Genomic DNA, 23,255 nt, shown 5'->3' on the forward strand with positions numbered 1-23,255 from the left:
CTAAAGGGGATTCACAAAGTAGAGAGAATGTTTCTCCTTGTGGGGCAATCTAAAAGACAGGATAAGGACTAGCAGATTTAAAACAGGGATGAGGAGGAATTACTTCTCTCAATGGGTCATGAATCTGTGCAACTCACTGTCCCAGAGAGTGGTAGATTCCGGGACATTGAGAAGATTTAAGGAGAAAGTCAAGTTTTTAATGAGTTGAAGGATTATGGGGAACAGGCAGGAAAGTGGAGTTAAGGCTGAGATGAGATCAGCCATGATTGTATTTCGTGGCAGAACAGGCTTGAGGCACCATTAACCTACTCCTGCTCCTGGTTTTGATTAGATTCCCTACAGTGTGGAAACAGGCCCTTCGGCCCAACAAGTCCACACTGACCCTCTGAAGAGTAGCCCACCCGGACCCATTTCCCTCTGACTAATGCACCTAACACTATGGGCAATTCAGGATGGCTAATTCACCTGACCTGCACATCTTTGGACTGTGGGAGGAAATCAGAGGAAACCCACACAGACACGGGGAGAATGTGCAAACTCCACACAGAAAGTCGCCCGAGGCTGGGATCAAACCTGGGTCCCTGGGGTTGTGAGGCAGCAGTGCTAACCACTAAGCCACCATGTCGCCCACCGTTCTTATGTTCTGAAATAACACATTGAAGCCTGTCCACAACAAGTTCACCTATCTCAGAGATTGTAAATGATGACAGTTGAAAGGTTGAGACAAAGAGTTCACTGTTAACATTCGGTGTCTTTGCTCTGAGGGAAGGCTGTACTTTCCTCAGGCTAAAAGACATCTGAAGACAGAAGGTCTTCATGGAACTGGATGGGTGTGGAGAGGGGGAAGGACAGAGTGCCAGTGCTTTGCACAAGGAAACTATTGTCAACATGCAGCACTCAGTCGTAACAGAGCAGCGCTGTTCCATGAATTATTAGTCAAAGGCTCTTTTGCACAATTTGAAAATTCAGGCAAGCACTTCTTCTCTACTGACACCAGGCATGGTGGAGTTGTGAAAGAGATTCTCAGAGATCATTGCTGCATGACTTCGGTTTAAGCTGCTATATATACACAACCCTTTTCAAGTAGCCACCTCTGCCTACAACATCCAGCCCTGAGTTCTAACACCAACTATTTCCTCCAACATGGATTTGTACAGAACAGAAAGGCATGTGTGTGACTATAAACAATAATGTATGGTTTGAACTTGCATCTACATAGCGACTCACTCAACCTCGGAAAATGCAGTTGCCATTTTCCTGCTGAAGTTTGTTTCTCAGTTGCTTCTGGCATTTTGTTGTATTTTGAAATGGCTAGCCTCCTTTTACTTTAACTGGCAGGATATTCCAAACATTTACAGAAGTTGTTAGAAAAACTCAGCCGGTCTGGCAGCATCTGTGAAGAGAAATCAAAGTTAGCGCTTTGGGTCGTCAGACCTGAGGAAGGGTCACCGGACTTTTATTTACGGCATCCGAAGTTCTTTAAGCTTTTATTCCAAATTTTGGCGTCCTTGACCAAAGGGAATAGTCTGTTCTGAATTATCATGGAAAGATTAATGATGATGCAAATTAATAAGACTATTAAAAAAACACAGGGGGAAATCCCTGTAAGGGCCTGAACAACATGGGCAATGCTGAGTAATATGTGAGAAGTCAAGCAAGCCCTATCAGGAACAACTTTGCTGCATCTTCTGTGAAGGTGAGATTCTTAATCAGTGCCAGTGTTTTGTCTATTAAAGAGATTATTTCTTGTTAATGACCTCATCACATGGTTTGGGTAGCATGATGGCTAAGTGGTTAGCACTGCTGCCTCACAATGCCAGGGATCCAGGTTTGATTCCAGCCTCAGGTGACTGTGTGGAATTTGCACATTCTCCCCCGTGTCTGCGTGGGTTTCCTCCTAGAGCTCTGGCTTTCTCCCACAGTCCAAAGATGTACAGGTTAGGATGGATTGGTCATGCTGAGTTGCCTGTAGTGTCCAGGGATGTGCAGGTTAGGTGGGGTTAGCCATGGGAAATGCAGGGTTATAGGGGGATGGGGCCGGGTGGTGGTCAGCATGATGGTCAACAGGTCTCAGTCAAGTCAATCGAGATAACCCTCAGTCAGAGGGCCCTGGCATAGTCAGTAAAGGTCAGCCACTGATACCAGCCTGAGGCATGGATATGGTTAGTCAGTGCTTGGGGTGGTCAGAGGGAGCACATTCTCTACGTAAAGAATGACGAGTTAACTCTATATTTTAGTAGTGGACTAAAACATTAAGGACATTTAAATGGTCATTGGATAAACATATAGATGAGAACGGCGTAGTGTAGGATAGATGGGCTTTAGATTGGTTTCATGGGTCGGCGTAACATCGAGGACCGAAGGGCCTGTACTGCGCTGCAATGTTTTATGTTCTATATAATCCACCGAACTCTCCTCTTTAACTATTTCCTTATTTACTTTGAAATCTAAGCTTCTAATCATCCTCTTTAAAAACAATAGCTTGCATTTATGTAGCACCATTGATGTGGTAAAACATCTGAGGCACTTTGTTGTGATATGGTCAAACAAAATCTGACACTGAGCGACATAAGGAGATGTGATCAATGGTCTGGGCAAGGAGATACATTTTGGAAAAAAGAAGGAAAAATAAATTTCATGTTCGACAACTGAGGCAGGGTTTAAAAAGAAAGAGAATGATGGAGAGGTTTAAGAAGGGAGTTCCAGAGCAGAGAAGCTAAATACTGAAGGCATGGAAACCAATGGTGGATTGAGGTCTGTCAGGGATGTGCAAGAGGCCAGAATTGAAGGTTGAGGACTCGGGGTTTTAGGGTTAGAGGAGGTTAGGGAGAAACAAGGACATAGAGAGATTTGAAACTAAGGATTTGAAATTTTAAATGGAGGTTTGGTATTACTTTTTAAAGCAGTATTGGTGCTACTCAAACATTTACAATGATATCTTCCATGTCATGGTGACCAAGTGTCAACGTAATGTTTAAAATACAGTTTGGGCAACTGGTAACTGGGCTAACAGTGATGTCCCCAACCTACACCACCCAGAAGCACAAGTCTGTATGTCATGAAAGTTGGAATTCCATCCCTAAACCACTTTTGCTTCTTGCAGATGTAACCTACCTCTTGCTCTGAGGTTTTGGTCATCTGTCCTAATATTTCTTAATGCACAATACGTTGGATTACATTCCTGTGAAGCACCTTGGAATGTCACACTGCAAGAGGCATGAAAGAGGCTCCATGAATGCGGATTGTTATTGTTGGTTTCGCACAGCAGCAAGCATTGTGTAGAACATCCCAGGAGCACCACCACGGGACCCCACTGATCTGTCGATGATGAAGGTGGTTGAGATGGACCCAGAGAGGTGCCTCAATCCCAAACAGTTTCCCAACAGACAATGTCAAGCACTGATCATGTTCATGAAGGGAGAAAATACAATGAGCAGAATGGGCAGCAAACTCTGTTTTTCTCTCTGCCAAACCTGCTGAGTTTCTCCAGCATGTCTCTATGAGCGAAATGTTAGTTTTCAATGGTTTCTCAGTGTTGTCATCGTTGTCAGCCAAACTTCATTATTAAATAAAAATCTTTCTTTTCAACAGCCGATTCATGGAGACTCGACTCAAGACCATTCCTGCTGAAGCTTTTACAGACCTCCCAAACATTTCGAGGATGTAAGTATTTGTGACACACTATTAGGCTTTTGATCATTCCCTTTACCCTAGACCAGACCTGGCAAACATATATTTGCTGACCTCTAAGCCAACAATTCACTCCCAGTTTCTGTTATCTCCTAAAGTGCTCAGGCATTTCTGTGGTGTCTTTCACATTTTTCACATCCCACAATTAATGGCCAACAGTGTTGTCATTCACTGTTGTAATGCGTGGAAAGTTAGCAAGCAGTGTGTACACAAGAAATTCCTACAGACAGCCAGAAGACACACAGTCAGTTTATCTGCTTTCGTAATGCTGGCTGAGGATTAGCCTCGGGCAGGACACTGAACTTGTTCTTCCTCAAATCTCTCCCCAAACAAAGGTGGGGATGAAAATAATGCGGAGGTGAACAAAGAACAAAGAAAATTTACAGCCCAGGAACAGGCCCTTCGGCCCTCCAAGCCTGAGCTGATCCAAGCCTGTCGGTCAATTCTTAAGCATCTGTATCCCTCTGCTCCTCATCTACTCATGCATCTGTCCAGACACATTTTAAATGAATCTACCGTGCCTGCTTCTACCACCTCCACTGGCAAAGTGTTCCAAATGCCCACCACTCTCTTTGTGAAGTATTTGTCACGTGTATCCCCCTTAAACCTTCCACCTCTCACCTTGAAAGCGAGACCTCTCATTACTGGATCCTTCACCCTGGGAAAAAGCTTGTCTCTATCCACCCTGTCTATACCCTTCATGATTTTGTAAACCTCAATCAGGTTCCCCCTCAATCTCCTTTTTTCTAATGAAAATAAACCTAACCTACTCAACCTCTCTTCATAGCTAGCACCTTCCATACCAGGCAACATCCTCATAAACCTTCTCTGCACCCTCTCCAAAGCATCCACATCCTTTTGGTAATGTGGTGACCAGAACTGTACACAGTATTCTAAATGCAGCCGAACTAATGTCTTGTACAATGTTAACATGACTTGCCAGCTCTTATACTCAATACCCCGTCCAATGAAGGCAAGCATGCTATATGCCTTCTTGACCACTCTATCCACCTGTGCAGCAACCTTCAGGGTACAATGGACCTGCACTCCCAAATCTTTCTGCCCATCAGCTTTTCCCAAGGCTCTTATATTCATTGCATAATTCGTTCTAGAATTAGACTTGCCGAAATGCATCACCTCACATTTTTCTGGATTGAAAGCCATCTGCCACTTTTCTGCCCAACTCTCCAGTCTATCTATATCCTCCTGTATTCTCTGACCGTCCCTTATGCTTTCTGCCACTCCACCAATCTTTGTGTCATAGAACATAGAACATTACAGCGCAGTACAGGCCCTTTGGCCTTCGATGTTGTGCTGACCTGTCATACCAATCTGAAGCCCATCTAACCTACACTATTCCATGTATGTCCATATGCTTGTCCAATGACGACTTAAATGTACTTAAAGTTGGCGAATCTACTTCTGTTGCAGGCAAAGCATTTCATACCCTTACTACTCTCTGAGTAAAGAAACTACCTCTGACATCTGTCCTATATCTATCACCCCTCAATTTAAAGCTATGCCTCCTCGTGTTCACCGTCATCATACTTGGAAAAAGACTCTCACTGTCCACCCTATCTAACCCTCTGAATATCTTATATGTCTCTATTAAGTCACCTCTCAACCTTCCTCTCTCCAACGAAAACAGCCTCAAGTCCCTCAGCCTTTCCTCGTAAAACCTCCCTTCTGTACCAGGCAACATCCTAGTCAATCTCCTCTGCACTCTTTCCAAAGCTTCCATATCCTTCTTATAATGCTGTGACCAGAACTATACACAACACTCCAAGTGCGGCCGCACCAGAGTTTTGCACAGCTGTAGCATAATTTCATGGTTCCCGAACTCAATCCCTCTATTAATAAAAGCTAAAACACTGTATGTCTTCTTAACAACCCTGTCAACCTGGGTGGCAACTTTCAAGGATCTGTGTACCTGGACACCGAGATCTCTCTGCTCATCTACACTACCAAGAATCTTACCATTAGCCCAGTATTTTGCATTCCGGTTACTCCGACCAAAGTGAATCCCCTCACACTTGTCCGCATTAAACTCCATTTGTCAGCTCTCAGCCCAGCTCTGCAGCTTATCTATGTCTCTCTGTAACCTGCAACATCCTTTGTCACTATCCACAACTCCACCGACATTAGTGTCATCTGCAAATTTACTAATTCACCCTTCCACGCCCTCATCCAGGACATTTATAAAAATGACTAACTTGAGCCTTGATCCAACCCCTAACCCTAACCAAAACCTTCACCCTGACCATATCCCAAGCTTCGACCCTAACCTTCACTCTAACCATAGCGCAGACACAGGGAGAATGCACAAACTCCACACAGTCGCCCGAGGCTGGAATTGAACCTGGGTCCCTGGCGCTAACCATTGGGCAACTATGTTGATATTGATGCAATAGGAGAGAGTGCACGTGGTGAATGTGAAAACTTGATCTGATAAAACTAGTGTTCCCAACCTTGTTTCCTTTGATAAATTTCCCCAATTGTCAGACATAATATTCTGTGATGATTCACCTTGTGACTTGAATGTTTACGCCAGAGCATGATTTGCGATTATTGTTCAGGATATGGCTGGAGGTATGAATCATAGACTGTGGATGGTCACTGTGTGTCACAGCACAGAAACGGCCTTCTCTTTCATATAGTCTGTGACAGAAAATCTGTAACTCCCTGTTAAGTGAGGGTTTCCGCTTTAATTGAATCAGCAAGGGAAGACTTGCCCAGCCACTCGACAACCGCCAGCAAGGCCAGGAGGAGGACCTTCATTGGCTCCGTCAGTGGCTCACAACTAGCTGACCTCTGGGAGGGAGATCTGGCTGGTGTCCCACTCCAGGTAGGATTGTAATGTGGAAAGTATATAATATCCCCCCCACCCTGCCTCCCCTCCCAAATTCTAGCTTCCTAGACCATTCTGTGGTCTAGACCGCCAGTGTTGGTCAAATTCAAACTCGTACCAGTGTGAGAAGGTATTTGTAATTCTCTTGCATGGCATAAGTCAGGAACTTCACCAACAAGGAGAAGAGTGAGAGGTAGAGGGAGAGTGAGAGGAAGAGAGAGACGGAGAGCTTTAGGAAGAAAATGAAACTTTTGTGGTATTGGATGCAGTCCAAAGAAAGTTCATTAGGTTAATCCTGGGTATGGAGGCGCTGTCTTATGAGGAGAGATTGAGCAAGTTGGGACTGTACTCATTGGAATTTAGAAGAATGGGGGATGACCTTATTGAAAGATACAGTATTCTGACAGAATTTGACAAGGCAAATGCACAATGGTGGGGAGATGCCGGCATTGGACTAGGGTGTACAAAGTTCAAAATCACACAACACCAAGTAATAGTCCAACAGGTTTAATTGGAAGCACACTAGCTTTCGGAGTGACGCTCTTTCGTCAGGTGATAGTGGAGGGCTCAATCCTAACACACAGAATTTATAGCAAAACTTTACAGTGTGATGTAACTGAAATTATACATTGAAAAATTGATTGTCTGTTAAGTCTTTCATCTGTTTGAATACCAAGGTAGTTGTTTGGCCTTGTGGGAGAGTCTACGACCAGAGGGCATTATCACAGAATAAAGATTTAAGATAGCGATAAGGAGGAATTTCTTCTCTTAGACGAGAGTGAATTCATTACCACAGAGTGCTGTTGAGGCTGGGTCACTAAGTATATTCAAGACTGAGGTGGACAGATTTTTCATTAGTGAGGGAATTAAAGGTTATGGAAAAAGCCAGGAAAGTGGAGTTGAAGATGATGAGATCAGCCGTGATCTCATTGAATGGTGGAGCAGACTCAATGGGCTGAATGGCCTGTGTCTGCTCTTACATGTTATGGTGTGACACATCAGATCTTATAGTTTTAGAAAGAGAGAGAGATGTGGTGGTAGTGGCACTGCCTCTGGGGATGTGAGCTCATGTTTCATGGGATGGGAACTTTTGGAGAGAAGGGAAAAGGAAGATAGAAATTAATCTTGTGTCAAGTCAATGTGTGAAATTACAGGAATGTGAACATTCAAGTATTTGTCTAAATGTGGCAAATGAGAAAAAAGTGGCTACCTCTCAACTTTTAATGGTTACATTCCAATTAGAATCATAATCATAGTACATATTTCATGTACAGCATGGAATCAGACAGCAGCTTGGTGGCTCAGTGGTTAGCACTGCTGCCTCACAGCACCAGGGATCCAAGTTCGATCTCAGCCTCGGGCAATTGTCTGTGTGGAGTTTGCACATTCTCTCTGTGTCTGTGTGGATTTCCTTTGGGTGTTCCAGTTTCCTCCCACAGCCCAAAGATGTGCTGGTCAGGAGAATTTGCTGTGCTTAATTACCCACAATGTGAGGTGCATTAGTCAGTGGTAAATATAGGGTAGGGAAATGGGTCTGGGTGCATTACTCTGGGGAGGGTCAGTGTGGACTTGTTGGGCCGAAGGGGCCTATTTCAGTACTGTAGGGAATCTAATCTAATGGGGTGGTATGGTGGCACAGTAGTTAGCACTGCTGCCTCACAGTACCAGGGATCTGGGTTCAATTCCAGCCTTGGGTGACTGTCTGTGTGGGGTTTCCTCCAGGTGCTCCAGTTTCCTACCACAGTCCAAAGATGTGCAAATTAGGTGAACTGGCCGTTCTAAGTTGCCCACAGTGTTCAGTGATGTGTGGGTTGGGTGCATTAGTCAGGGGTAAATGTAGGGGAATGGATCTGGGTGAGTTACTCTTCGAAGGGTCAGTGTGGACTTGTTGGGCTGAAGGGCCTGTTTCCACACCGTAGGGATTCTAATTCTTAAAAAAGACTCTTTGGTCCAACTCGTCCATGCTGCCCAGATATCCCAACCTAACCTAATCTAGTCCCATTTGCCAGCACTTGGCCATATCCCTGCAAACTCTTCCTATGCATATACACATCCAGTTACCTTTAACTGCTGTACTTGTACCAGCCTCCACCACTTCCTCTGGCAGCTCGTTCCATACATGCCCCAATCTCTGCATGAAAAAATTGCCCTTTGGATCCCTTTTAAACCTTTCCCCTCTCACCTTAAACCTATGCCCTCTAGTTTTGGGCTCCCCTACTCTGGGAAAAAAGACCTTGATATTCACCCTATCCATGATTTTATAAACCTCTATAAGGTCATCCCTCAGCCTCCAATGCTCCAGGAAAATAGCTCCAGCCTATTCAGCCCCTCACTGTAGCTCAAAACTTCCAACCCCATTAACATCCTTGTAAATCTTTTCCATTTCCCTTCCAGATACATTTCAATTGATGCAGTACTTCAGAAAGTGGATGCACATGCATTCTTCAATTTGGATAAAGTTACACACATGTGAGTATATGATTCCTGAGGCTGCAGGAAAGTGGAATAACGTGGAAAGTGACCCTATGTACAGCAATGGTGGGGGTGGGGAGTGGGGGTCTTTCTAAACCCAAAATTGCCAGGGAGGGTCATGGGACATTGAAAATTTCAGAAAGAGCGTTTCTGTGAGTAGTACAACCAACCCATCTAAATGTGTTTTAAATGTTGCAATTGTACCAGCCTCCACCACTTCCTCTGGCAGCTCATTCCATACACGTACCACCCTTTGCATGAAAAAGTTGCCCCTTAGGCCTCTTTTATATCTTTCCCCTCTCACCCTAAACCGATGCCCTCTAGTTCTAGACTTCCCCACCCCAGGGAAAAGACTTTGTCTATTTATCCTATCTATGCCCCTCATAATTTTGTAAACCCCTATAAGGTCACCCCTCAGTCTCCGATGCTCCAGGGAAAACAGCCCCAGCCTGTTCAGCCTCTCCCTGTAGCTCAAATCCTCCAACCCTGGCAACATCCTTGTAAATCTTTTCTGAACCCTTTCAAGTTTCACAACATCTTTCCAAAAGGAAGGAGACCAGAATTGCACGCAATATTCCAACAGCGGCCGAACCAATGTCCTGTACAGCCGCAACATGACCTCCCAACTCCTGTACTCAATACACTGACCAATAAAGGCAATGCTATTGAGACACAGATTCACTTAAACTTCGCAATGGTTTGAGGGGCTGAATGGCCTCCTCCTGGTCCAGTATTCATATAGTGAGAGTAGAAGCCATCATATTCATCACTGACTTCACAAAGGCAATGTTGATGGGCATTAAGAGATTCCTTCTCTTCCCAAATGAACAAAGTCCCAAGAACCATGAAAAGCATAACAGCGTGCAGGATTTCAAGCCTCAGGCAACTGTTTGATCTCTAAAGCTCACTTGGAATAAAGCAGTGAGTGAATCCAATGCTACATTTTGTGCATATTCAAAGTGTCGAATCCATTTGTGGTCTTCCGGCTTTTTCTTTTCCTTTCTCATGATGTTTGAGTCGGCATTAGAGACAGGCCGTTCTGCTATAACGTGTGAATTTTGTTATACTGTGATTGACAAATCGGGAACACTGTTTCTAAATCATGAAGTTTTAAAGCTTGTATTGGTTTAAATGCGGTTCTGGCCCCATTACTTTAAATGGTGCTGCTATTATGCGATTTTCTTATAACATTGGATTGCACGAGAACGGAACTACGGCATTATTAGTAAAGTAGTTAACCGGTAAGATTTAGGATTATTTTTGCAGGATCATATTGTTCAGAAACATTGCAAAGTGCTTCAGCCCATGGGTGAAAATCCCAAAGTGTTGGGGCCCGGTGTGTTTACTGGTGGCTCAGAGCCACCCCCACCTCTGGAGAGACCCGTCCATTCGCTGAGAATGGGCAAGTTCCTGGGCAAAATGTCCAGCCTGAATGCCAGCCAATGCCCCCGCCCCCCCAAACTGTCATCAGAAACTGCCCATCAATCAGAGACCAACAGGTTCTGGGTCCTAAAGTCCACTCATCCAGAAATGTTCCAGCGCAGAGGAAAGCAAAGATTGCATTTTATACTCTTCTCACGTGAAGAGTGTTGCAGGGTGGTGGGGTGAAGAGGACCAGAGGAAGGAGCATCCCTTTGCCATCCCTCCCACCCAATCCGTGCTTCTGATTGCCACCTCAAACTGGGGGCATTTGTAACCCCAGTCTGAACTCAGCCAGAGATCACTGTGCCATATTAGTCCTGCACCTCACCTTTTTACCTTCCAGGAAGACAGGAGATCAGGGAGATAACAAGTTGAGGGCCTGACATGGCCACTTTAGAGCCTTAATTGTGGCAGATCCAGAGCTCACCCATGGGCCTTATGCTCAGAACGGAATTAGTTAAAGTGTCAGGAAGGGAGTAAACTTCTATCTAGAGCCAACTCAACCAAATGTTTCATGTCATCACCATGCCCTGTGTGTAATTTTTACATTGTCATGTTTGTGCAAAGCAAGATCCCACAGAGAAAACCAAGGTGACCGATTTGTTTGCCCTGTCAGAGAAAACCAAGGTGACCGATTTGTTTGCCCTGTTTTGTGGGCGACATTGATTGAGGAGACACGTTGTGTAGGGCACCAGCAGGAAATTCCTGCCCTTCTTCATATGATTTTCACCAATCTACCTCAATCTCTGGAACAGGAGGGCAGAACATAATGCAGTGTCTCATTTGGAAGCACTGCACCTCTGACACTTCTGCATTCCCTCGCCACTGGGCTGAAGAGGTGGCCCAGATTTCCCACTCACAAGCGAGGTTTGAAGCCAGAGCCCTCTAACTTTGAGATGTAAGAATGGACCTGATAGTCAGAATCATCTTCACTATTGTGACCTGAGGCCTACGTCCTGGATTGCAACTGCCTCCATCTTTTTGTTTCTCTCTGTCTTTTTCTCTCTGACCTTTCAAGACGCTTCTTAAAACTAATTCATGACCAAGGCTGAAGGGCTTTTGCCCGAAATGTCGATTCTCCTGCTCCTTTGATGCTGCCTGACCTGCTGTGCTTTTCCAGCACCACACTCTCAGCTCTGATCTCCAGTATCTGCAGTCCTCACTTTCTCCGAGGTTGAACTCCTGATGAGTGGGAGACAAAACGACCTAAAAGTATGTCCCCTTGCTCAGTGCAGAAGGAACTATTCAGCCCAATAAGTCTGTGCTAGCTCTTTGAAAGTTACTGAGTTACGGAGTGCTGCTATCCCGTTTTCTCCCTATGACCCGAAACATTCTTCGAGGTCTGTTGATGATTTCATTTTCTCTTAAAAATCTGCCTCCAGCACACTGACAGACAGTGTATTCCACATCCCAACTACTTCTCCTCATATCCCCATGACTTCTTTTACCTTAAACCTCTGCCTCACATTCTTTCCATAAATGGAAATAGCTTTTCCCTGTCTACACTGTCTGGACCCTTGTGATTTCAAAAACCATTATCAAATCTCCTCTTCTGCAAGGAAAGCAGACCCAAACTGCCCAATCCATTTGAAGTTCATCATTCTTACAACCAGTGAGTCTTTTCCGTGCTATCTTATCCTTCAAAGAAGGTGGGGCCCAGAACAGGATAAGCATCCAACCGGGGTGAGGCCTCAGTTTACCATCTCATTATAAGACTGCATCATCAACAGTTCGGCCCTCCCTCCGGACTGCTGCTGTGATCTTAGTCTTCATTATCCTCAAGTCCCAGAGTGAGGCATGAACCAAGAGGTTCAGAGGTAAGTGCACTAACAACTGAGCCAGGAATACTGCAGTGAGTAACTCACCTTCTGACTCCACAAAACCTGTCCACCATCTACAAGGGACAAGGCAGGAGATTGATGGAATATTCCCCACTTGCCTGGATGGGTGCAGCTCCAACAGCACTCAAGAAGATTGACACCATCCAGGACAAAGCAGCCCATTTGTTCAGTACCACATTCACAAACATTCACTCCCTCCACTATCGATACTCACTACTATCTACAAGGTCAGAAGTCACATGACACCAGGTTATAGTCCAACAGATTTATTTGAAACCACAATCTTTCAGAGCGCTGCTCCTTTGTCTGGTGAACAGTGACTTCACCTGATAAAGGAGCAACCCTCCGAAAGCTTGTGATTTCAAATAAACCTGTTGGACTATAACCTGGTGTCATGTGACTTCTGACCAAGTCCAACACCAACACCTCCACATCATTACTACCTGCAAGATGCACTTCAGAAATTCACAAAAGATCCTCAGACAGCACCTTCCAAGCCCACAACCACTTCCATCTTGAAGGACAAGGACAGCAGGTACTTGGAACACCAGCACCTTTATGGTCCCCTCCAAGCCAGTCACCTTTCTGACTTGGAAATATATCACCATTCCTTTACTGTCGCTGGGTCAAAATCCCGGAATTCCCTCCCTAAGGGCATTGTGGGACAAACCATAGCAGGTGGACTGCAGCAGTTCAAGAAGGCAACTCACCCCCAGCTTCTCAAGGGGCAATTAGGGACGGGCAATAAATACTGGCCCAGTCAGCAATGCTCACATCCCACAAATGAATTTTAAAAAAAAGAATCATGGTACCCGATCACAATTTCCGATCCCTGCTGGAAAGTGGACTTGTACTGAAGTAGGGTAAGGGCTGGATTGGTATTATCTGTGACGCAGTACATAGTCTGAGAACATTCACAGTCTAGGCTGAGATGTTACTGATTGACTGATACAGTACTTGTCATTGGTTCATACTGATCACCGTCTCACAGAGATCGTACAAGCTGCAATCTCTGATCTGTACTGCTCCTTCACTGGAGGAAATGAAGAGAGGATAAACTACAATAACAGAATGCACCAATAACTCATTTATTTTTAAAACAGAGAAATACGGAACACAAAGAGCTTGAGTCACATTGAACCAGATGCTTTCAAGAATCTCCCAGTTCTGAAATACCTGTAAGTATAGAAAAGTAAAATCGAATGCTTGGTATTTCTGGTGGATGGTTCTTGGGTAAGGGAAGCTCTTGTAGTTTGGTGCCTAATGATTACAAATGCTTTTAAATTTGACTTGTCTTTAAAGACAGAGTATTTTTGCCACACTGGCACTTTTGCGGGAGGGCCTTTGTCCAGTTGGTGAGAGGCCTTTAGCCTGCTTACATTTTGAGTCCGCTCTGAAATGGGAAATGAGACAGAGTTTGGGCCAAATCGGATAATTGTGGGACAAATATGAGGATTTTGAAGGCAGCTAGCCGGTCCAAACAGAGAGCTGGCAGCCTTGGGCTCCCCTCCCCCGACCCACGATGGGAGAGGTGGGTGCTGCTGAGGCAAGTCGGAAACTCTCGGGGACTCCTCAAGCTGGGGTGCTACCTCCACAGAGGTCCACGTTATACTGCAGGGAAGCAGAGTGGGAACGCCCAGCCAATCACAGAGCAAATCCGATGTGTGTGGGTGTGTGAGGGGTGACCTAGGTTGGGAGTGGAGGCTACAGTGATCACTTCCTGCTCACTGCCCCTCAGTGGGACTTCAGCCCTAACGGACTATAAGGCTCGGTGAAGGCCAAAGCTGCTCCAGCCCCAACATCAGAGGGCAGTATAAAATATTCAACAAAACCTCCTTATCCAAATCAAGTAGTGAGATTGTGGAATTCACTACCAGAGAGAGAGAGTGTCGCTGGAGTGGATACTCTAGACACATAGTCTAAGGGAAGTTAAACAGCAGATTAGTGAGAAAGAAATACAATGTTTGATTTCATTAGATTTGATTTGAATTATTATTGTCAAGTACTGAGATACAGTGAACAGTATTGTTTTGCTAACCAGGCAAATCATAGCTTACATAAGTACATCAGGGTAATAGAACAGAATGCAGAATATAGTGTTACAGTTACAGAGAAGGTACAGAGAAAGATGAACTCTAACACATGAGAGGTCTGTGCATTAGTCAGATAACAGCAGGTAAGAAACTGATCTTAAATCTGTTGGCATGTGATTTCAAACTTTTGTATCTTCTGCCTGATGGAAGAGGATGGAAGAGATTAGAACCGGGTTGGGAGGGATCATTGTTTATGTTGACTGCTTTCCTGAGACAGTGGGAAGGATAGGTGGAATCAAGAGATGGAAGGCTGGTTTGTGTGATGGACTGGGCTGTGTTCACAACTCTCTGTAGTTTCTTGCAGTCATGGGCAGAGCAGTTGCCATACTAGGTCTAGTTGAGAATCGATTGGAAGAGACTGAAGGGAAGTCTGACCACTGACATGAATCGTGTGGACTGAGAGCCCTCCCCCCCCCACCCAACCTTGTACGGTATACCTCATCTGTGTAATCATATATCAGGTGCGTTTGCAGACAGGATGGACACATTAAAACCTTTTAACCTGTCAACTGTTTCTGCTTCAATTTCAGGGGCATTTTTAACACCGGGCTGAACACATTTCCAGACCTGACGAAAATTTGTTCCACTGACGTGAACTTCCTGCTGTGAGTAGTTGAAAAGATAACCATTTCTCACTCAGGTAGTTGTAGGTACTAAACAAACCAGCATAGTTTTAGAAACGTCAGGCACAGACCGTTTTCTGAATCCTCACAAAAATGTCACAGCTCCATCTGGTACACGTCACGTTGAGGTATGGACTCTGATGTACAAAGCCCTTTCACTTTACTCCATTCTCAATGACTTGCCAAGTGGAGCATATACAGATGGAATGCTGAGGGAGGGGGTGCTGACTTGAACTTAATCTATCCTGGCATGTCCTGGACTGGGTGTAGAATGGGTACCTGAATCATCAACGTCATCTTTTTTTTTGTTTTCCAATGACTTTGAAAATATTGCCAAAATGTTTCCAATTCAAGGAACTGACAGTGAGAAATGAATCTCCATAAAGAAATTGAACCACCATGCGCACTTCAGTAGAAAAGATTGAAAATGTTGCAAATTCATTTAGCACCAAGTTATTTTACATTCCTGATGGAACTAATCTCACCTCCAGTATAGTTCATTTGGGCAGGTTGGATTGAATATATCTACGTTGACCTCTGCATCACTATGAGAGTCTCACTCTATGGTAGCCTTCCAGCCTGTTGGAGCACTGACCTTTTATCGATCACGCACAAAGGGTTAAATGGCCGGTCCCTACACCTATGAATTACCTCATGGTACATTTAGGGATGTTGCATATCAGTGGGCTGTGTTATGGCAAAAGTTTCATCATGAAAATGTTATGCCAACTCAAGTGATCAACTCTGTAAGAATTCTTGCTAACAAGCCAGCAAAGCTGAAAATTGGGTAGATCAAGAATCACATTTATACGCAATGACAACCCTTTACCCTCTCCGACATGGACAATGGCATCACTGACACTCTAAGGTCAGTGGAGAAGCATTCAAGTGACCATCAAACAAAGCTTCACATCCTCTTGAATCACTCCAAGGCCACGGAGATGGAAGGAGGTTACAGAGCAACTAAAATCTCACCAAATAATAGGGTGCAGGCGCTCCCTTTTAATGACTTTCACTCCTTACCATAAGTTAGTAAAATATTGAAGGTTCATCCCAAATTCAACATTTACTTGTAAAAAATAAGAGTGAGGTAGACATCACTGGAAGGGAATTTGCTCAGGGCGGCACGGTGGCACAGTGGTTAGCACTGCTGCCTCACAGCGCCAGAGACCCGGATTCAGTTCCCGCCTCAGGCGACTGACTGTGTGGAGTTTGCACGTTCTCCCCGTGTGTGCGTGGGTTTCCTCCGGGTGCTCCGGTTTCCTCCCACATTCCAAAGATGTGCGGGTCAGGTGAATTGGCCATGCTAACTTGCCCGTAGTGTTAGATAGGGGGTAAATGTAGGGGTATGGGTGGGTTACGCTTCAGCGGGTCGGTGTGGACTTGTTGGGCCAAAGGGCCTGTTTCCACACTGTAAGTAATCTAATCTAATCTTCTACCAAACTTCTAGAAATCGAATAAAGATTTCTGACAATCTTAACTCAGTGTTACACCAGGAGATCAGGAAATCCCCATACAACCTCAACACTGTAGAAGTTTAAACCCATTTCTTGTCATCTTATGGAATTTGTTTCAGTGACTTTGACACAGCGAAAGGAGAGGAAAAGAGGCCATTCCAAACACTTTAGAAACAACTTTTAATATATACGTATACACATATAATACATACACTTTACAATTTCCACAATATAAATATTTTGATGTGTCAGTACCTCAGTCCAGCCAAGTTTGTGTTGCACTTGGAAGAAGCACAAAGATGTAAGGAATGGAACATGCTACAGGCACAAGCTCGTAATCTCTGAACTGACTTGTATCTGAACTCACCTAGTGCTCACGTAAGGCCAATGAGTAGCCTTAGCAGTCTACACTCCAGTAGCAGCACCTCTTCAGGTACAGGGGTGGGATGGACTTGGCACCTGCAATGAGGTGAGCTAACCTCACCTGAGTTCAAAGATCAAATATTCAAGGTCGGTTGCAAGCACGAATATTTCCACTCATTGGTCACTGAAGCTGTTGATGCGCATGAAAGTGCCTTGATGTTTTCAGAGATGGGGGATTTTGGTGGGAAATGGTGGTTATTAGTGGAAGGGGTACTGGCAAACTGGGCTTCTCCATGGCTAGAATGGAAGTGTTTCTGAATCCAGTTTGTCACAGGAATAGGAATGTGCATGGGAGCAGAGCTCATTAAGAGAGGTCCTTGCCTCAGCTTTGCCAAGACTCTTGTTTCTAGGATTAGGATCGCATGGAATTCCACCAAAGTGGATAGTTTTCAAACCTTTTGGAGTTTAAGTCAAATCTTTATTTATTCAGTGGGTCAGTATGAGAGGTAAAGAAAGCCAGGGCATTGCTTTAGTTATGGAAATTCGTCCAGAAGCAATCAGCCAACAAAAACACAGCAAGCCCCAACCATGGGTTCAACAATATTTAGTTAATGAAACATTAAACATAGGGCAGCTGAGAACCTCTGCTGTGAACAGCAACATATATTGAAATGTTATGCTTGGATTGGTGTTCCTACACAATGGCAGTGATGGGAAGTGGTTGGATCTATTGGAATTCTATGCTTAGCATAGAATAATAATTGGATGGAGTCTGTGTTTATCCAACTCTGCCATTTCATTTAAGTTCCTCACTTTCCAAATAAAGGTAAAACCAAACACAAGCAAGTCTTTTCAACTAGATATGGTACCACTCAATTGTATGCTCCTTATAATACCCAAGTAGATGGGTGAATCCCCAAGTAACTATTGGAGGGATGGTGTAATGCTCTCTCAACACCAAGATATTTCTGCCCACCATTGGAAATTTGAGAACTTTCAGGGTATTATCTCAGAATACAAGAAACAATGAACAAGTAGGGATTGTGAAAATGATGAAAGAGTTTGGTATAGTGGAGACAGGTGTTATGTTCGAGACCAGACTCCATCAAAATACATTAAAAAGTTAGCCTAGATCCGTACATTTTCATATTTCTAAGGGAAATGCAAGGTGCTGTGTTCCAGATGCAATTCAATTGGTCAAATTATTCGACTTTAAGCAAAACACAGTTTATTCAAATACCACAGTTAAAATACAAACAAAAGAAAGAGGAACGTGGAACAACTTTAACTCTATGGGAAAACTGAACAGAATAATAGGTTATTTTATGACTAATAGTCACTGTTCCAAAACATTAACTTTCCATAAATGTACCCTAACCAAAAAAGGCAAAGGGAGAAAAACAGATTGTCTCATCTGTAATCCTATCAGCAAGAAAGAAATACATGCAGCAACTCCCCATAGAGAGAGTGTGTAGTGGCCGGGAGAGATTCACTGCTTTCTATCCTGGCCTAGACCCCAGCAACAACTGCTGAAAATTAACGAAAAATCCTGGATGTGTAAGCACATGACCACACCCATTCAGGCTGCTTCTATTGTTCTAACGTAAAAGAAACCCCAAGGCTTCAGAAGTTGCTTAACTGCTCATAGACTGTCACCTGTCACTCAGTCCTGCTCTAAGAGAAACCAGGACAAAACACACCTCATAAAGCTACAGCATCATCACTCAGGGAGAGCCACTTGTGGAGACAGGTGGAACTACAGGTTGTAAATGCGAGAAAATCACCTTGGGGTCAAATAGGGAATTCAGAACTTTATGTGGAGAGTGATGAGATTGTGGAGCTTACTACCACAGTGCTGTTGGCATGGGTGAAGAGCTGCAAGCCTTATCAAGTCTCCTAACTCCGTCTTTGAGATAGTAAGGACTGTAGATGCTGGAAAGTCAGAGTTGATAAAGTGTGGAGTTGCAAAAAGCACAGCAGGTCACACAGCTTAGCCTGCTGTGTTTTTTTTCAGCTCTACTCCTATCTCTAGTCTGCCTGGCCTTAAGAACAGCAAATCCTGCTACAGGAAATTCAAATGGGAAATTCTGCCCATTGTGTCTGTACTAGTTCTGTTACCTCGAGCCAATCTCCATCCTTTTCTACCATATATCTGCACACCATTTCTATCCAAATAATCATCCAGTCCGTCTTGAATGGCTCAAATCCACCGGGATCCACCATATTCCCAGGCAGTGATCCAATGTCACTCGATGGTCTATGGAAAAAGGCCTTCACTGTCGAGGTCTCAGAGCTGACCTTGTGGGCTGTTGAATGAACAGGAGCCACAGAATGTCCATCGTACCTGGCCTGCCTTAAAAGCCATCAGATGGAAGCTTTGGCTTTCTCCACCGGGAAACATCAAGACTGGTTTGGTGAGAGTGGCCAGGTTTTCCAGGAGCTGCTAAAGCACAAGTGTAAGGCACTCTCAAACTGGGAGCACTCCAATACTCGAGGGAAGGCAAGCAGCTCTACAAACAAATGGAAGCTGTGGTTCAATTAGAAAGGTCTGGTTTAAGAAATGAGTGCTGGGTAGAAGATAGGTAGGAAATCTGGCAAACACCAACCACCGATGAGAATCTTAGTGTGGACAAGGAAGAACCCACAAAGAAATCAACTACTTCGGATGTCCCAGACAGATCACCCTGTACAAACAGCAGAAGGAGTGTGTGAAAGCCTATCGCAGGAGATGGAAAATAGAGTTGAGGTCAAAGATCAGCCAGGATTGTGTGGAATCGTAGAACAGGTTCGAGAAGCTGAGACACCTACTCCTGTTACTATGATTTCTGACTCCATGAAATAGAATAGCATGAGGGCTCTGAGTGTCAGTTGTTGAAATATTCTTTGGTCCCTGCTTGAAGAAGAAGGATTAGAAATGAGCTTGAGAGAGGAAATGTGAATTGTCTAATGTTTCAGCTAAAAACCGGAGTAGTATGCTGGCACACTGCAATGTTCTTTCTTTGGTTTCCATTCGTGAATGAATTTAAAACAAAAAGATCTTTTTGCTGGCAGTGTGTACTTTAAGCTGTGCAAATGTCTAACTCTTAGAATAACGCAGCTCAAACGGAGACCATTCGGTCTGTCACACCTCTACTGGCACTTTCAGAGAGTTCAGCAATGAGTTCCATAATGCCTGCACTATCCCCGTGACACTGGAAACTTTCCATTTTAAAAATCTACCCATTGTGTTTTTCTCAAGAAGCATCATTGCCTTCTCCTGATCTTCTCCCTGAGGTTGGGTGATCAGTATTGACAACTTCCTCCCAGATTTTGCAAATCACTGGCTGCTGGACAACTGTAGAAGTACCTGGGAATGTGGTGAGCTTTAAGATGAGGAATCCTGAATTTATACAGTATCAAAACAGAAGAGCATGAGTAGGACATTCTGGCCTGGTAGACTATGGCCTATCTATATCTGAACTCCATCTCGAGTGGGAGATCTGAAATACAGGGTTTTTTACTCCAAACAAGGCAGTATAGGGACTCGTTACCTCAATAATCAACTATGCTCTGGTGTCAGCATGTTAAATACCATCTGATGAAGGGCTCTGGCCCGAAACGTCGAATTTCCTGTTCCTTGGATGCTGCCTGGCCTGCTGTGCTTTAACCAGCAACACATTTTCAGCTCTGATCTCCAGCATCTGCAGACCTCACTTTTTACTCAAAGATAAATACCATCTAGTCTAGTTAAAAAAAACTCTTTCACCTCAAAACTATACTGACCAGCAGTTGACCAGCAAACCGATGACTGCAGCGTTATAGCTCATTCAGTAAGACACTTCAGTGTGGTTTGAACATGTTGACTGATTGAGTAAATACACAGCAGGTGAAGGAAATTGGGGAATAAATGTGAGGCTATCCACTTTGGTAGCAAAACCAGGAGGGCGGATTATTACCGGAATGGTGATGGATTTGGGAAAGGGGAAAGTGCAATGAGATCGGGGTGCCCATGTACACCAGTTGCTGAAGGTGAGCATTCCAGGGAGAGCAGTTGGTGAACAAGACGAATAATCTATTGGCCTTCATGATGAGTGAAGTCAAGTGCAGGAGCAGGAAAGTCTTACTCCAACTGTACAGGGCCTTGGTGTGACCACACCTGGAGAACTATGCGCAGTTTTAATCTTCTTATGGAGTCATAGAGTCATACAGACACAGACCCTTCGGCCCAACCAGTCTCATGCCAACCACGTTCCCAAACTAAACTAGTCCCACCTGCCTGCATTTGGCCCATATTCCCAAACACCTTTCCTATTCATGGACTTATCCAAATGTCTTTTAAATTGTGTAATTGTACCTGCATCCACCGCTTCCTCTGGAAGTTCATTCCACACACAAACCGCTCTCGGTGTGAAAAAGTTGCCCCTCATGTCATTTATAAATCTTCCTCCTCTCATCTTAAAAATATGCCCCTTACTTTTGAACTCCCTCACCTTAGGGAAAAGACCTTTGCTATTCACCTTATCTGTGCCCTCATGATTTTATGAACCTCTATAAGGTCAGCCCTCAATCACTACACTCCAATGAAATATGTCCCAGCTTATCCAGCTTATTTTTATAAATCAAACCCTCCATTTCCAGCAACATCCTGGTAAATCTTTTTTGAACCCTCTCCAGTTTAATAATATCCTGTCTATAGCAGGGTGACCAGAACTGCACACAGTAATCCAGACGAGGCCTCACCAATGACTGTACAACCTCAACATGACATCCCAGCTCCTATACTCAAAGAAGGATGTTCTGGCTCTGGAGGGATTTCACCAAAGGTTTATCAGAATGACTTGACAGATGTATGAAGAGAGACTGGATTGGTTATGAGTATGTTCACTGGAGTTTAGAAGACTGAGGGAGGATTCCATGGAAACATATAAGATTCTATCAGGAACTAGACAGGATAAATGCAGGAAGAGTGCTCAAAATGATTGTGGAGTCCAGAACCAGGTTGGGGGTCACAGTCTAAGGATATGGGGCAGGCTATGTAGGACTGAGATGAAGAGAAATTCCTCACCCACAGAGTGGACTTCTCTACCACTAAAAGTGGTTGAGGCCAAACATTGAATGCTTTCAAGAAGGAGGGTAGAGCTATAGGGAACAAAAGATACAGGGCAAAAGCAGGAATGGGAACTGAGTTGGATGATCAGCCGTGATGCACCTGGCTGGAAGGGCTGAATGGCCTACTGCAGCTCTTATTCTCTATGTTTCTATCTACATTTCACCCTGCACCAGATTTTCCAACCACTCCCAGTCTTTTCAATTCTGCTGACAAGGAATTTGGCCTGAACTATCAATACAAAACTCATATCACTCACACCCAGTCACCTCCTATATGTTTTGAAGCTGCAATTCTGGAATATGTTGGGAACCTCTCATTCCTTTGGCTGTCATCACTTGCAAAATGGCCCCCATTGACCAGATCAGGCCAGGCTACAGCAACAAGTGTTTGGCAAATAAGACCTCCACAAGTCTACAAATCAGTCGTCATTGCTACACTCCAGTAATGCAGCAACTTGGACTGTGTCTCAGTGGCCCATTACAATAGAGTTATTCTCCAGCAATGTCTCTGCCCCATGCTCTGGATTCAATTAGAGCACTGTTGAACAAACACTAGTGTCCTTCATGAAGCCAACTCCACACACATTCGGGCAAAACCTCCTGAAAAGTCTGACTTCACCTGATGAAGGAGCAGCGCTCCGAAAGCTTTTGATTTCAAATAAACCTGTTAGACTATAACCTGGTGTCATGTGACTGCCCAATCACACCCTAGTCCAACAGATGGCACCTCCACATCCTGAAAAACCAACTATGATGGACTGGGTGCTGTGACTGGATGCCTGACAACCATCTCCTCTATCTTCCCAACTCTGAAATGCCAATCTTCTGCGGATGACATGTTCTGGCCCTTATTATTTGCATTGTAAAGAATAATCCCTCCCTATTGATGCAAACTTAATGGTCTTCCCTCTGTAGGAGCATGGATAGGATAAAGAGACAATGTCTTTTCACTGGGGTGGGTGAGTCCAGAACTAGAGGGTATTGGTTTAGGGTGAGAGGGGAAAGATATAAATGACACCTAAGGGGCAACACTTTCACACAGAGGGTGGTACAGGTATGGAATGAGCTGCCAGAGGAAGTGGTGGGGGCTGGTACAATTACAACATTTAAAAGGCATCTGTATGGATACATGAATAGGTAGGATTTGGAGGGATATGGACCAGGTGCTGGCAGGTGGGACTAGATTGGGTTGGGATGTCTGGTCAGCACGGATGGGTTGGACCGAAGTGTCTGTTTCTGTGCTGTACAGCTCTGTGACTCTATGGTGCTATTCTCTGCTTCCACCCTCATTTCACCCCTGAATTACCCCATAATCATCAATACCACAAGCCCAGATGCCAGTCCATTAGGGTGACAGT

General features: G+C 44.4%; 1 protein-coding gene across 1 annotated transcript in view; it reads left to right on the top strand.

Moving 5' to 3' along the window:
* Nucleotides 1-23,255, top strand: part of tshr (thyroid stimulating hormone receptor) — a 78,958-nt gene that overhangs the window by 25,571 nt on the left and 30,132 nt on the right. The window contains exons 2-5 of the mRNA XM_060829005.1: nt 3,592-3,663; nt 8,933-9,007; nt 13,377-13,451; nt 14,897-14,971. Of these exons, the coding sequence (XP_060684988.1) occupies nt 3,592-3,663; nt 8,933-9,007; nt 13,377-13,451; nt 14,897-14,971 (297 nt within the window). The remainder of the gene's footprint in view (nt 1-3,591; nt 3,664-8,932; nt 9,008-13,376; nt 13,452-14,896; nt 14,972-23,255) is intronic.

This window comes from Hemiscyllium ocellatum, chromosome 8 (assembly GCF_020745735.1).
Source record: "Hemiscyllium ocellatum isolate sHemOce1 chromosome 8, sHemOce1.pat.X.cur, whole genome shotgun sequence".
Taxonomy (NCBI): Eukaryota; Metazoa; Chordata; class Chondrichthyes; order Orectolobiformes; family Hemiscylliidae; genus Hemiscyllium; species Hemiscyllium ocellatum.